Below are 13,870 nucleotides of genomic sequence, written 5' to 3'. Positions count from 1 at the left end.
CTGCACGATTCCTGGGTGTGCAGTCATTATAAAGTCTATTTCGTTCTTATTTTCGCCATTAGGGCTCCTCCATGTCCACTTGCGGTTTTCTCGTTTTCGGTAGAAGGTATTCAAAATCCTCAAATTATTGCATTCTGCGAATTCTACTAGTAGCTCTCCTCTGGCGTTTCTAGTGCCGATGCCATAATCTCCTACTGCCTGGTCTCCAGCCTGCTTCTTCCCTACCTTTGCATTAAAGTCGCCCATCACTATAGTATACTGTGTTTTTACCTTACTCATTACCGATTCCACGTCTTCATAGAAGCTTTCAACTGAAGCGTCATCATGGCTGGATGTAGGCGCCTAAGCCTGTACTACCTTCATCTTGTATCTTTTGTTCAGTTTAATTACAATACCTACCACACTTTCATTAATGCTATAGTATTCCTCTATGTTGCCAGCTAGGTTTCTGTGAATTAGGAACCCCACTCCCAGTTCTCTTCTGTCTGCCAAGCCCCGATAGCAAAGGACGTGCCCATTCTGTAGCACAGTATAGGCCTCATCTGTCCTCCTAACCTCGCTGAGCCCTATTATATCCCAATTAACACCCTCTAGCTCCTCGAATAGTACAGCTAGACTTCCCTCACTAGATAAGGTTCTAGCATTAAACGTTGCTAAGTTCAGGTTCCAAAGGCGGCCTGTAGTCCAGAGATTCTTAGCACCCTCTGCTGCGTTGCAGATCTGACCGCCGCCATGGTCAGTTGCTTCGCAGCTTCTGGGGACTGAGGGCCGTGAGTTATTTGACGTATGCATGTGGGAGGTAGTGGCCAGATACTGCACCAGGGTGGCCAATCCTTCTCTGGTGAGGGAGTGCGTTCCCGGCGGTGGTTACCGGTGAGGCCGCACCCCAGGCCTCTTAATGCAGTTCCATCAACACGCGTTTTTTTCTCTTTTTTTTTTGTTTTTTTTTTTTTTTTTGCCGGTTGGGAACTGTGCAGCACGGGGATTCGAACCACGGACCTCTTGCCTGCGAGGCGGATGCTCTAACCACTACGCCATCGCCGCAACCGCAGTTCCATATAGCAGTTGCCGAATAGGCAAATGATAATCAGTACGAGATAAAATAATCCTGCTCATTTTTGCATTTCACCACACTAGCCTATACGTCTAGCTAAGAAAAAAAAAACAGCCAAAAGAGCTATATGCTTAATATCCCAGTTGTTGTCACACAAATGTGATCAGAGCCGATGATGCTACATATTACACTGGGATTCTAGTACACAAATTATTCTCAGTTTTTGACTTATGAGTCGGTCCAACAGCAAAAGTTTGTCGTTCTCATTCTCTCACTGTCATTTCGGGGCAGGTTTGGAGCAATTACTAATAAAAATTGTTTGGAGCAGCATGAAACAACAATTCTTTTTTGAAGCAATTTGAGCAGCACTTCCGTCACTGCCCACTAGAAGTACAATGCTGAGAGCCACACTGCGAATCGGACTTAAATGATATGATCATCAATTAAGATAATGCTTTTATTTTACGTTAGAAAGATGAATTTTTGTTTTCAGAAAAAAAAAAGGGGGGGGGATACCATCTACGGCAGCTACGAACCCCGAGATCCGATGCACCCATAAGCTGCCCTGCTTTGCTTACCTGCAACGATGCTCACATAACTAGGAAGACGCTCGCATACCCGCAACGAGGATGTTCTGCCTTTGCGGGTGACTTCTCGTTCACATGCTTCAGAGACTCCCCAATGTATGGTAACAGTGGCGCCGCGGGCTAGTGTATATACGGAGTTGCCCTGCCGGCCCACAAGCCCGCAATTGTCCCGCTGTAGTGCATCCTGGGTTAATAAACCCGTGCTTGTTGACCTGACGAGAGTGTCGTTTCTGCACCATGTCGGAGAATCGGCTGTAGCGTCTACATACGTGCGTGACGGCAATGAAGAACGACCCGTCCCTTCCCGGTCGCCTCGTACTTCCACAAGGAGCACTGATGTACTGGCACAAAGTGCAGTCCTTCACAGTCTAGCAGTGCTGTGCTGGAGATGGTTTATGGGACTTAGGTGACAGACATTCCATCCATAACCACTGCAGTTTTGAGTGCCCAAGCACCGTGAACAATTACTGCATTCTTCAAAATATGATAAATAAGCATAAACTTATTCAAATAAGCAGCACTCTCAATACGAGGGTTCCAATTGGATTTCTATAAATGATGCTTTTTTAGCTTCCGATATAAAGCTGCAACAGTTTGCATACATTTTGGTTCAGCGAAATTTTACTTTAACCAACTTTTCCCTAGGGTTACGTGAAGGTTGCTTCAAGTGAAGTTTCACTGTATGCAGTTTTGTCTACGTTAGGCTGAACGACAATAGCATACGACAGCCCGGGCCCTTAAAGTGCTCCACACCTATTGCATCCTCAGGGAGCCCGAAAAACAAGAGAAAGATATCTCCTCAGCGCAAGCGAGAGCTCCATATCCAGCAGATGGCTATGCTATAAGCGATTATGAGTTCAAATCAGTGCCACCGATTGGAGGAGACAGAAGAGGGATCAAGAGTGCCAGTATACTTGTGACGTCATTGTGTTCTGCACATGGCTGTCGTAACAGTGTGTAAGTGTGAAAAAGCGAAGCCCTTCCAAAGAAACAAACAAAGAAACGGTTGAGAGTTCTGTGCTCTGTGCCCCCTCTACTGTCCCCTTCTCTCCACTGCCCTTACTTGCACTTACAATCATGTTGTACCAACTCGCTCATTCCTGCATTCTTCCATGTTATAGTGTTTTTGCCTGAATTATGCGAAGCAATGATAGCATACGACAGCCCAGGTCCCACAAGTGTTCTGCACTGAAGATGTTTCCATCCTGCGAACAATAAGTTTGCAATGATACTACTGTGAACAGTACCACTGCAGACAATGAAGAATTAACTAGTTGTAGTGGAGCATACGCACCAACGCGTATGCGCCTTCGGAAGACAACAAAAAGCCCGTGCTCTGATTGCGCGAGAACCTGTGCCGCCTTTGCCAGACTTGCTGTTCGCCCATTTTCCGTCGCGACCTCGTAACGACTCCTCTGTTCGAAGAAACATCATCGCATTTGGTGGAGGCTGCTGAGATCCCTAAGCAGACCTGGAGCTTCGCTCTCGCAAGTTGGCCGAAAGACCACCGTACAACATGACTGACGCAGTCGCCAACCAGCCCATCCCAGCACAGCCAGCACCATCGGCTGCCCCGTCGACCTGCCCCGGTGCTACCCGTCAGCGGGACCCACCAATCTTCAGCGGCAGTGGTGAGCAAGACGTCGAAGACTGGCTCTCCTTGTACGAACGCATGAGTGCATGCAACAAATGGGACAACGACTCTAAGCTTGCCTATGTTATCTTTTACTTGGCTGACGTCGCCAAGCTATGGTTCACCAACCGCGAAACCACCATCGCCAGCTGGTCCACCTTTAAGACCCTCGTGACCGAAGCGTTCGGCCGACCAGAGGTCCGCAAGCTCCGCGCTGACCAGCATCTGCGCCACCGAGCCCAGCAACCTGGCGAGACCTTTACTAGCTATATTGAGGATGTGCTCGACCTCTGCAGGCGTGTTAACTCATCCATGCCTGAAGAAGAGAAAATTCGACACATTCTCAAAGGCATCGAGGATGGCGCATTCCAAATGTTGCTGGCGAAAAGCCCGACCACGGTGGCAGTCCTCGTAAGCCTGTGCCAGAGCTTCAATGAATTGCGTCGTCAGCGTTCCATCGCCCGACAGAGTGTCCCATCACCAGATTCGATCTCGGCCGTCGCACTCGCAAATGGCAACGTTCACCAAGGAACTCTGTCGAACCAGATTAAAGACTTCATCAGGGAGGAAGTTGCCCGACAGCTCTCCCTGCTGCCGCATAGCGACGCGCCCACGACAAGCCTCCCTTCGAATATGCAGCAGGCCATACACACTGAAATTTGCAATGCCCTCCCTACAGTTCCGGCCTCTTACCCATGCACTTCGGTGCCATCTGATCTCTCAACTGCTGGCTACGCACCAACCGCGCCGCCTTCACCTCTCAGTTACGCAGCTGTGGTCGCGCGGCCCCCACCGCATCCAGTCGCCTTATCGGCTCCACCTCCTCCAGCCTCGCCTCCAGCTTGCAGGCCCCCACCTCGCTTTTTCCGTCCAGCTAATGAGTGGCGCACCAGAGACAATCGTCCCATCTCCTTCGCGTGTGGCATCGCTGGCCACATTGCACGCTTCTGCCGCCGCCGTCCCACACCTGCGCACGCATACTTCGGAGCTCCTACCTACGCACCGCAGCAGACCACCACGTCTGCACATGAACAGAGGCACTCCGACTCGGATCGCCACCCATCGACTGCTCGTTTCCCATCACCTCGTCGCCAATCGCCATCGCCTATGCGTCGTCGACCACCTTCTGAGGAGGGAAACTAATCATTGCAGTTCCGGAGGCAAGAACTGCACCTTGTGCGCAATTCCCAAGGCCTCCATTTTCGCCGCAGAATGTTGTTGATGTCGATGTTGAGGGAGTCGCCACATTAGCGTTAATTGATACCGGGGCCGCCGTTTCTGTGATGAACGCAAAATTTTGTAGGAAACTGAAGAAAGTGACCACATCTCTCAGTGGCTTGGTGCTGTCCACGGCTAGTGCGCAACGCATTCATCCCTCGGCTGTGTGTACGGCGCGCGTCGTCATCCGAGACGTTTTGTACGTCGTACAGTTTTTTGTTCTACCATCTTGCTCTCATGACCTTATCCTGGGTTGGGATTTCTTATCACGTCATGAAGCTATCATCGATTGTTCCCGTGCCGAAGTGTCCCTTGTGCCAACATGTGAATTTCCACCACCCGACCGCTCTCCTCTGCTCTGCAAACTCATCGCTGATGACAACATCACCTTGCCTCCTGAAGCTTCGGTCCCTATTAGCCTTTCATGTGTGGCGCAACCTGACAGCACGGTGGTGTTTACGCCATCTCCGGTTTTTACAGAACACAAGGGCATCGTTCTCCCATTTGCTGTTCTTACAATTGCGTCTGGTTTAACCATAATGCTGGTCACCAACCACTGCAACTACCCCATTGGCTTACTTCGTGGTGAAACGTTAGGATATGTGCAACCTATCGACCATATCGATGATATTATTCTTCCCGACGAAACGCCATGTCACATTGCTGCAATCACTCATGCGTCTGAGCCATCAAGTTCGTCAGCCTTCGACAATGCTATTGACGCAGACCTTCCCCTCTCGCATCGCCGCCAACTTGTTGCTCTCCTTAACAAGTTTCGTTCTTCTTTCGACTTTCAAGAACCTGCTTTGGGCCGCACCACGACTATCACTCATACTATTGACACCGGCTCACATTCGCCTCTGCGACAGCGTCCTTACCGCGTTTCCGCCGAAGAGCGCCGCGTCATTACGGAGCAAGTAGATGACATGCTTAAACGTGGAGTCATACAGCCTTCTCAAAGCGCTTGGTCATCACCTGTGGTTCTGGTCAAGAAAAAAGATGGCACCGTACGATTTTGCGTGGACTATCGCCGCTTAAACAATATTACGGAAAAAGATGTCTACCCGCTACCACGAATAGACGATGCTCTTGACTGTTTACAAGGCGCCGAGTACTTTACATCTTTGGATCTGCGTTGTGGGTATTGGCAGGTGCCAATGGCTGAATGTGATCGCCCTAAAACAGTCTTTGTAACACCAGATGGCCTATATGAGTTCAAAGTCATGCCATTTGGGCTCTGCAACGCACCTGCCACATTTGAGCGCATGATCGACACCATCTTGCGTGCCCACAAGTGGAAAACCTGCTTATGTTACCTGGACGACATCGTAGTCTTTTCAGCCGATTTCCCGACACATCTTGCTCGCCTCCACGAGATTCTGACGTGTCTAACTTCTGCAGGCCTACAACTTAACTCCAAGAAGTGCCACTTCGCAGCACGAAAACTAACCATCTTGGGACATGTCATCACAAGAGACGGTGTTCTTCCGGATCCCGATAAGCTTCGAGCTGTCGCTGACTTTCCGTTGCCCACATCACTGAAAGCCCTAAGAAGTTTCGTCGGTCTCTGCTCCTACTTTCGTCGCTTCGTGCGCAACTTCGCGTCCATCATCGCACCTCTCACGAGTCTGCTTTCCAACAGCAAAGGCATATCTGCATGGTCACCTGCATGTGACGACGCATTTCGCCAGCTGCGCCGCCTGCTGACCTCACCACCTATTCTTCGTCACTTCGACCCTGCTGCAGCCACAGAAATTTACACCGATGCAAGTGGCATCGGTCTTGGTGCAGTTTTGGCACAACGGAAAGGCAATCAAGCTGAATACGTAGTCGCCTATGCAAGTCGCGCTCTCAAGAAGGCTGAATTGAATTACTCCATGACAGAGGAGTGTTTAGCCATAATCTGGGCGTTGACGAAGTTTCGCCCGTACCTTTACGGCCGTCCTTTCGACGTGGTCACAGACCACCACGCTCTATGTTGGCTGTCCACCTTGAAAGACCCGTCCGGACGCCTGGGGCGTTGGGCACTTCGATTGCAAGAATACGACATCCGTGTCGTATATCGTTCCGGTCGCAAGCATGCGGATGCCGATGCACTTTCGCGATCGCCATTAACACCAGATGTGGCTTCTCTGTCTCCCCCTTTTACCACCTTGTCACCACTCGACACGACTGACATGCTTTCGGAGCAGCTTAGAGACCCATACCTTGCCTTGTTAGTCGACTACCTTACCGATCCGTCTGCTGTCCCTTCCACGAGAGCACTACGCCGGCAAGCAGCCCACTTTTCCTTACGAGACAACATTCTGTACCGCCGCAACTACATGCCTGGTCGTCGGAAGTGGCTCCTTGCTGTCCCAACTCATATGCGCTCTGACATCTGCATGAATTTCCATGCAGATCCCCAAAGTGCTCACGCAGGTGTCCTGAAAACCTACGAAAGGCTGCGCCAACGCTATTACTGGCGAGGAATGTATCGCTTTGTGCAGAAATACGTTTAGTCTTGCACCACTTGCCAACAGAACAAGACACCTCCGCGGCACCTTACTGGCATGTTACAGCCGCTCCCGTGCCCGGCTCGCCCATTCGACCGCGTGGGTATAGACCTCTATGGCCCCCTACCATATAGTAGCTCTGGAAACCGGTGGATTATTGTCGGAGTCGATCATCTGACACGCTACGCTGAGACTGCAGCTCTACAGGCAGCGACCGCCCACGAAGTTGCACTTTTCATTCTCCGAAGCTTCAGTCTACGCCATGGTGCTCCGCGGGAATTACTCAGTGATAGGGGTCGAGTGTTCCTGTCGGAGGTCATCCAAGCTATCCTTGCTGAATGCAACATGATCCACCGAAAATCTACCGCATATCATCTACAGACAAATGGTCTCACTGAGCGCTTCAACCGCACACTTGGCGACATGCTGAGGATGTACACCTCCTCCGACCACACTAACTGGGACACTGTATTACCTTTTGTTACCTTCGCTAACAACACCACGACGCAAGCGACTACCGTGTTTTCCCCCATTCTTTCTGTTGTACGGCCACGAACTTTCCCACCCACTCTACACTATACTCCCGTACGGCCCTGGTGCATCTAAGTGCTCCCCATTTTCGGAAGTCGCCAGATACGCTGACAACTGCCGTCAGTTGGCTCGGTCTCTGACAAGTGAGGCTCAAGGTGTACAAAAGACTCGACATGACGACGTTCACTACATGGCTCCTACGTTTCCTGCTGGCTCCCTTGTGTGGCTTTGGGTGCCCCCGCACGTTCCTGGCCTGTCTTCGGTACAGACCATCTAAACTTCTGGCCCGGTACCATGGTCCGTACCGTGTCATTGACGCAACCTCCCCGGTGAATTACATCATTGAGCCACTAACGCAATTACCAGATTTGCGCCGTCGAGGACGCGAGACCGTACGCGTCGACTGTCTCAAGCCCTACTACGACCCCCTCATTGTGCCTACTCTCTGAGTCCCAGGATGGCTACTCTTCACCCCAGGGGTATTGTAGTGGAGCATACGCACCAACGCGTATGCGCCTTCGGAAGATAACGAAAAGCTCTTGCTCGGATTGCACGAGAGCCTGTGCCGCCTTTGCCAGACTTGCTGTATGGCCATTGTTTGTCGCAACCTCGTTGCGACTTCTCTGCTCGAATAAACATCATCACACTTACAAGGTTAAGAACAGAACATACATACACTACACATTCATTTTTTTTGTCTGGTGGCAATATACCTTTGTGTGAAAGATGTGGAGAAGCGCTCACGGTACTTCACATTCTGATCCAGTATAAAGAGGTGGAAAGAAATCATCTTTAAAACATCTTTTATGCATAGATGAGCTTTCACTTATACCTTTAAAATGTGTTTTTCTCAAGATTCACTTTTGGGCAACAGCTTGAGTTTGGACATCATGCTTTTAGTACTTCTGATTGCCCAATTGAAATAAAATTTTTCTCAGATATTCTTTACCATGTGAAAAGTGCAAGGTATCTGGATATCAGCTGAATAGTTATTACAAACGCAAAGTAAGCAATTAGTATGAGTTGAGGATTCTAAAGATTCTCACATTACAATTTTTTTTGTCCATTAAATTGTCTTATACACACTTTCTTGATACTCATTTGCATTCTACAGTAAATGAGGAGCAATATGAGCCCATAATGTGTCAGAACAATAAAAGTTTAACAGCATAAAACGCTTCTCCAAAATGAACTAGGGAGGCAAAGAGGGGTCATCCTTGCTTTCATCTCATTGTTTCTTGAACTTTTCAGATTCAGAAGGAATTCAGCTATGCAAAGCAGCCAAATACGTCACTCCATATAAAACATCCTCAAAGTTGATTTTGTCTAGACTTTAAGTAGTATGAAAGCCTCATAGCTCAATGCTTTTGCCAGTTCTGAGGGATGTAAATTAAAGTTTATACTGTACACCAGATAATTATGGCTGGATGTGCAATCCATTAATAATAATAATACTTTATTCATCAAGTGTGAACATGGAAAAGTGCATGGGTACAGATTCACTGGGAGGTCCCAAGGGAAGAACCGCAGGCGGGACCTCCCTTTGTTAGGTGTAGCGGGACCTTTGTTAGGTGTATGCAGCTAGCACAGTTTTGCATATACAAATGGCACGCAACCCACCTTGTGGAAGAAGTGGCAGTAGTAGGTGCGCACATGGGATACCACCACCCGTCGCAAGCTGTCAACGCCGAGCACTTCAGCCAGCAGAGCCAGCTCGGAGACATGCACCTCCCGTGGAGGAGTAGCTGCGCCGCCATACAGGTGGTGAAGGGCAAAAACTACTGCATCGTGTGTGAACCTGCCACATTCAAAAGCAACAAAACACAGTGCTGGATTGAAAAAATTAATTATTTGTAGCACGGCAACTGTGATGTAAGAGCCCACCTTGCCACTGCTGCATATGTTTCGTAAATTATTACACTTCAGTGCACATAGGTCCTCGCGGAAGACATGCTTACAACATTAAAAGAGCTAATGACATTAAGAGCTTCAAGGTGGACGATTGGGCGAGTTGGTGATTCATGATCGACGTTTGTAACTGCGCGGTAGTAAACACGGACGACAAGAAGATACAAGGACAAGCGCAGTCCTTGTATCTTCTTGTCGTCCGTGTTTACTACCGCGCAGTTACAAACGTCGATTAAGAGCTTGATTTGCGTGGAAACAAAAAAACCAACCTGAATTACATGGTAACAGAAACAATTTTTTTTGGCTACTGCAGTGGCAATTTCAGCGACATTTCTTGCATTTCAATATAAGTTCTAGCAACTATAGCAAGCAATATTTAAATGAGACCCTAAATAATTCTTGAAAACTGAAAAGAAACTCTACTATACTTGGAAAGCTCCATTAAAACAATATTGCAACTCTGTAAACTTTAACCCAATAATACATTTTATGTTGGCAAATAAGATGCATTATGCAGAACTCCACAACATAGGACGATTTCACCGACAAGACTTGTGAGTATACCTCATAATAGTGTAACACAAGCAGTAAATTCATATATCATATATTTTTCTGGTTTACATTCATTAAATTATGTAGTTTTTCACTGCACCTATTTCAGCATACGTGGTATTTAGTTTCAATGCAAAATTATAAATTTGTAAGCTTTGTGCTTTCATGTTTGAAACACTGAAATTCGTAAGAATCGAATTGTAGGCTTCAAGTTGAAGTTATGCTTCCTAGAGCGGGCATAACTTAACGTTACATATCCAGGACTACTGATTTCATTCAAATCAATGCAGCAGTTATCTCAAAGAAGACATTACTGCACTTTACGTGTATTTATTCAACGAAATCTGCATTGACCTAAAGATAAAATTTCCTCAAAGCTTAGGCTGTTACATGTGTGTGTGTGGCCTACAGCTAAATACATACTACAAAACAGCTGTCTCAGTAACATCCATAAAGGCAATGCATAATTTATGCCGGCATTAGATGTAAATTCAATATCATATAATTTATGACATCTACAATTTTTAATGTACTGAAAAAGTTCTGCACAGTATTTCACAACTTACTTTGCTTCAAAGCATGATAAATGTAGCAAAAAACTACTGTATTAATCATGTATGGTAACAATAATGGGTGCTCCGGAGATTGTAATTAATAATTAATAGTAGAGTAGGTCAATCAAATCAATCAAATGACAAGGAATTTCGAAAACAAACTCTGAAGCGTCTTTTCATCACATTGCAAACATATACAGTTTTTACACAGATTTTCATGAATTTCAAGCATTAATTCTCTGAGCTGACTCAAAAAATTAAAAGTGAGCAACAGCGTGAGAAATATTTATAACCTGTCCAAACGTAAACTCACACTTAGAAGTGAAAAAGAGAGGAGCAGGAAAATTTATAATGAAGCAATACACAAAGGCCTGCCTTACCCATCCATGCTAATTGTCTCACTCTCCTCAGCAGCGAATTCCTTCCTGAAGATAAGTGAGAAGTAGTCGGACCGTGATGCCAGAATAAATCTGTAAAATATTGAAGGCTTACTGACTACAATGTCCACATCAGACCACAGGATCTGCTCCTGGGGGCACATCCACAATTTCCCCGTTAAAGTTCTGCAACCACATTTTTCCCTGAACCCAAATAGTAGTACCGCATTAGTTTATCGAAAGCTTTCTGTAAGGCCACATGAGTTCCATTGTTTAGTCAATGTCTGGAACTGTTTAAGGGCACACAAACAATAAAATATTGTGAGCTATATTGGAAGTTTGAAATTACCCTATTAATACCAATAAACAGCCTGTGTATCATAAAAGAAGCTTAGCCATAAAATAGTATGAAGAGATGAAAAAAAGGTTGCAATACTGCCCACCCGGACAGCACAATGTCATATTTTGATGGCATAAAAAAGTATCGTTAATTTTAAGCTATACAGATGGAATAATATTCAATTTTAATTTATACAGACAGATTACAATGTATTCTAAAGAAGCCAAAGAGTGAACATGGTACGTCTCAAACACTCGTAGCAAGCCACAGCAGCCTAAACAAGAAAACAGAATGAAACCTGCAACATCACATTCACTAACAGTCAAGTTCTTGTGTTGAAAAATGAAACTAAGCTTAATTTTATCTTCCCATTACCCATCCATTACTGCAAAGTTCACAAAGGTAGTTTCAAAGAGGGAGATCCCGCTTCAAAAACATGTTTCTTTTAACACAAAAACGTTTTATGCCGGGGTCCACCACGGCTCTGCTGACGTACTTCCATCACGGGAGCGATGTTGAAAGACATGTACTAAGAAATTGCAAAGAAAAAATCAGAAGACAAACTTCTCGATTCTAAACACGCAATGCTAACCACTACGCCACAAAGCGTACATTGTCTGGAGTGCTAACGGCAAGCCATTTATATACACCATACACTATTTGGCAGTCCTCAGAACTTTGAAACTTTAGTGCATTTTCGTTACCAGTGGCGAGATGGCACGACGGTATAGTGTTTGACGTGCTCTCAACGTCACCGCCTCCACGAAACACCGTCTCTGCGGGGTCCTAAGGAGCGTGGTCTCTCCTGCGCACACGCTTATCAGACTCATAATTCAGGAGAGGATGAAGTCACTTCGCATGCAGCCACGGCTGCATTTACTAAAGGAGCGCGCTGCTGACACACGACGCAGGAAGAATTGAGACAGTTGTTAGTCCGCGCTCATCCTGTGTATGATAATTTCGTGCATGCTTTCTGCTTAAGCTGTGTGCTTCAAGTTTTGAGCTGCTTGCCACTCCTAACGTGACTTTGCAATTTGTTGTTGCTAAAACAATGCACAATAAATGCTTAACTACCTCTGTAAAGACAGGTTTAACTTTTGTGTCCTACCGATTCTTATATGGAAGAATCAGCCCTGTTTTTAAAGTATATTTTTACAAATCTTTCACAGCTTAAGTATTTTTATGTGCTGATTTCAAACATGCTATTATTGTCCTAGCAGAATTTGTTCCTCTCCAAAATCAAAATATGAAAAAACTTTTGTACTGTTGAGACGATTTGTTTATTAAGGGGAGATGCGGGTCGCAAAGTCGCAGTTTTCCGGAAAAGTTTTGCTTTTTTTTCCCGGCAGCATTGGCATCCTTAGACTACAACCTTTACTTCTGCAAATATCAAGCTGAAATTCGCATGAGAAATGATTTAAAAATGCTTCCAAGTAGGAGGGAGCGGTGACGTGAGAAATGCGCGAAAGTCGCCAAAAATGGCATAGTTCGCGTTGTCCTCTCGCGAAAACGACGCGTTGGCCGCCAATTGCAATCTCAAATTTTTTTACCACTACATTAAAAGATTACTTTGTACATGCAGAAACGAAGAATGTAATAGCTACAGATGCTTCTGTCAACAATGAAAAGGCAGGCGTAGGAATTCTGTCCGATTTCATCGGCTGGTCTTTTTCAGTAAGGCTTCCAGATTTCACTCCTGTATTTGAAGCTGAGCTAGTAGCTATTATTTTAGCTCTTCGAAAAATTCCTACAACCGAAACCAGTGCAATCATCCTAACAGACTCACTTTCGGTGTGTGCAGCTCTGACAACTTCAGAACAATTTCGTGCCCTAGCAGCGTTCCACACATTAGCACTGCCGCATTTAAAGCTCCTGAAATTAGTGTGGGTCCCAGGTCACTGGGGATTACAATTAAATGAATTGGCAGATGCCTTGGCACGAGCATCACTTGATGGACCAGTAATTTCGGCACTTTCCGAGTTAGAATACTTATCAGGAGTTAGATATAGAAAATTTGCTATATTTACAGATAGTTTCGAAAAAATCACAATATGAACAGATTATCACCACCTCAAATTTCAATGGAAAGCCCAGTGGAGTCAGTCAAAAAAACTTGAAATTATCATCTTCGAATTCGGTTGCCGTGTTCCCCCATTAAATTTTTATTTACACAGAGCTGGTCTGACACTTTCCCCCCTTTGTCCGTTCTGCGAAGAATCCGGAACTATTGAACATTATTTTGGCTCATGTCGAAACTAAGCAGTAATTAGGAAAAGCCTTCTAGCTATTCCATTTGCGAAACTAGGTTTAAATTTAACCACAGAAAATGTTCTAAATTTTGGTGCCTCTGTTTTGGGAAATTGCCACAGAGATGCATTTGATGCGATGTGTAATTTCATTCAAGACTAAACATTTTTCAACATAAAGCCCACGTTAAAAATACTAAAAAAAAAATTACGGGTCGAAAAGCAATTTTCGAAATGTAGATAAATCCGTGACGTACTAAATTAATCGGGTTCGGCGAAACCAGCTGTTTGGTCGGCTCCCGAAATCAAGGTATAGTTGTTAGTGTCTATTTTCTTGTCGATTTTTCTCACTCTCTGAATCTTTGTTTTCTTCTT

At 45.8% G+C, this 13,870-nt stretch overlaps 2 protein-coding genes across 6 annotated transcripts in view; one reads left to right on the top strand and one right to left on the bottom strand.

The window, feature by feature from the left end:
• Positions 1–13,870, top strand: part of LOC142776470 (uncharacterized) — a 103,335-nt gene that overhangs the window by 26,459 nt on the left and 63,006 nt on the right. The gene's annotated exons all lie outside the window — the stretch shown is intronic.
• LOC119160953 (uncharacterized) overlaps positions 1–13,870 on the bottom strand; it is a 270,658-nt gene that overhangs the window by 216,468 nt on the left and 40,320 nt on the right. The window contains exons 6-7 of the mRNA XM_075880196.1: positions 10,913–11,002; positions 9,139–9,316 (exon numbers count right to left, since the gene is read on the bottom strand). Of these exons, the coding sequence (XP_075736311.1) occupies positions 9,139–9,316; positions 10,913–11,002 (268 nt within the window). The remainder of the gene's footprint in view (positions 1–9,138; positions 9,317–10,912; positions 11,003–13,870) is intronic.

The sequence above is a fragment of the Rhipicephalus microplus genome, chromosome X (genome assembly GCF_043290135.1).
Source record: "Rhipicephalus microplus isolate Deutch F79 chromosome X, USDA_Rmic, whole genome shotgun sequence".
NCBI classification, from domain to species: Eukaryota; Metazoa; Arthropoda; class Arachnida; order Ixodida; family Ixodidae; genus Rhipicephalus; species Rhipicephalus microplus.
Note: the sequence above shows the minus strand (reverse complement) of the source record. Positions and strands in the feature narration are given on the sequence as shown.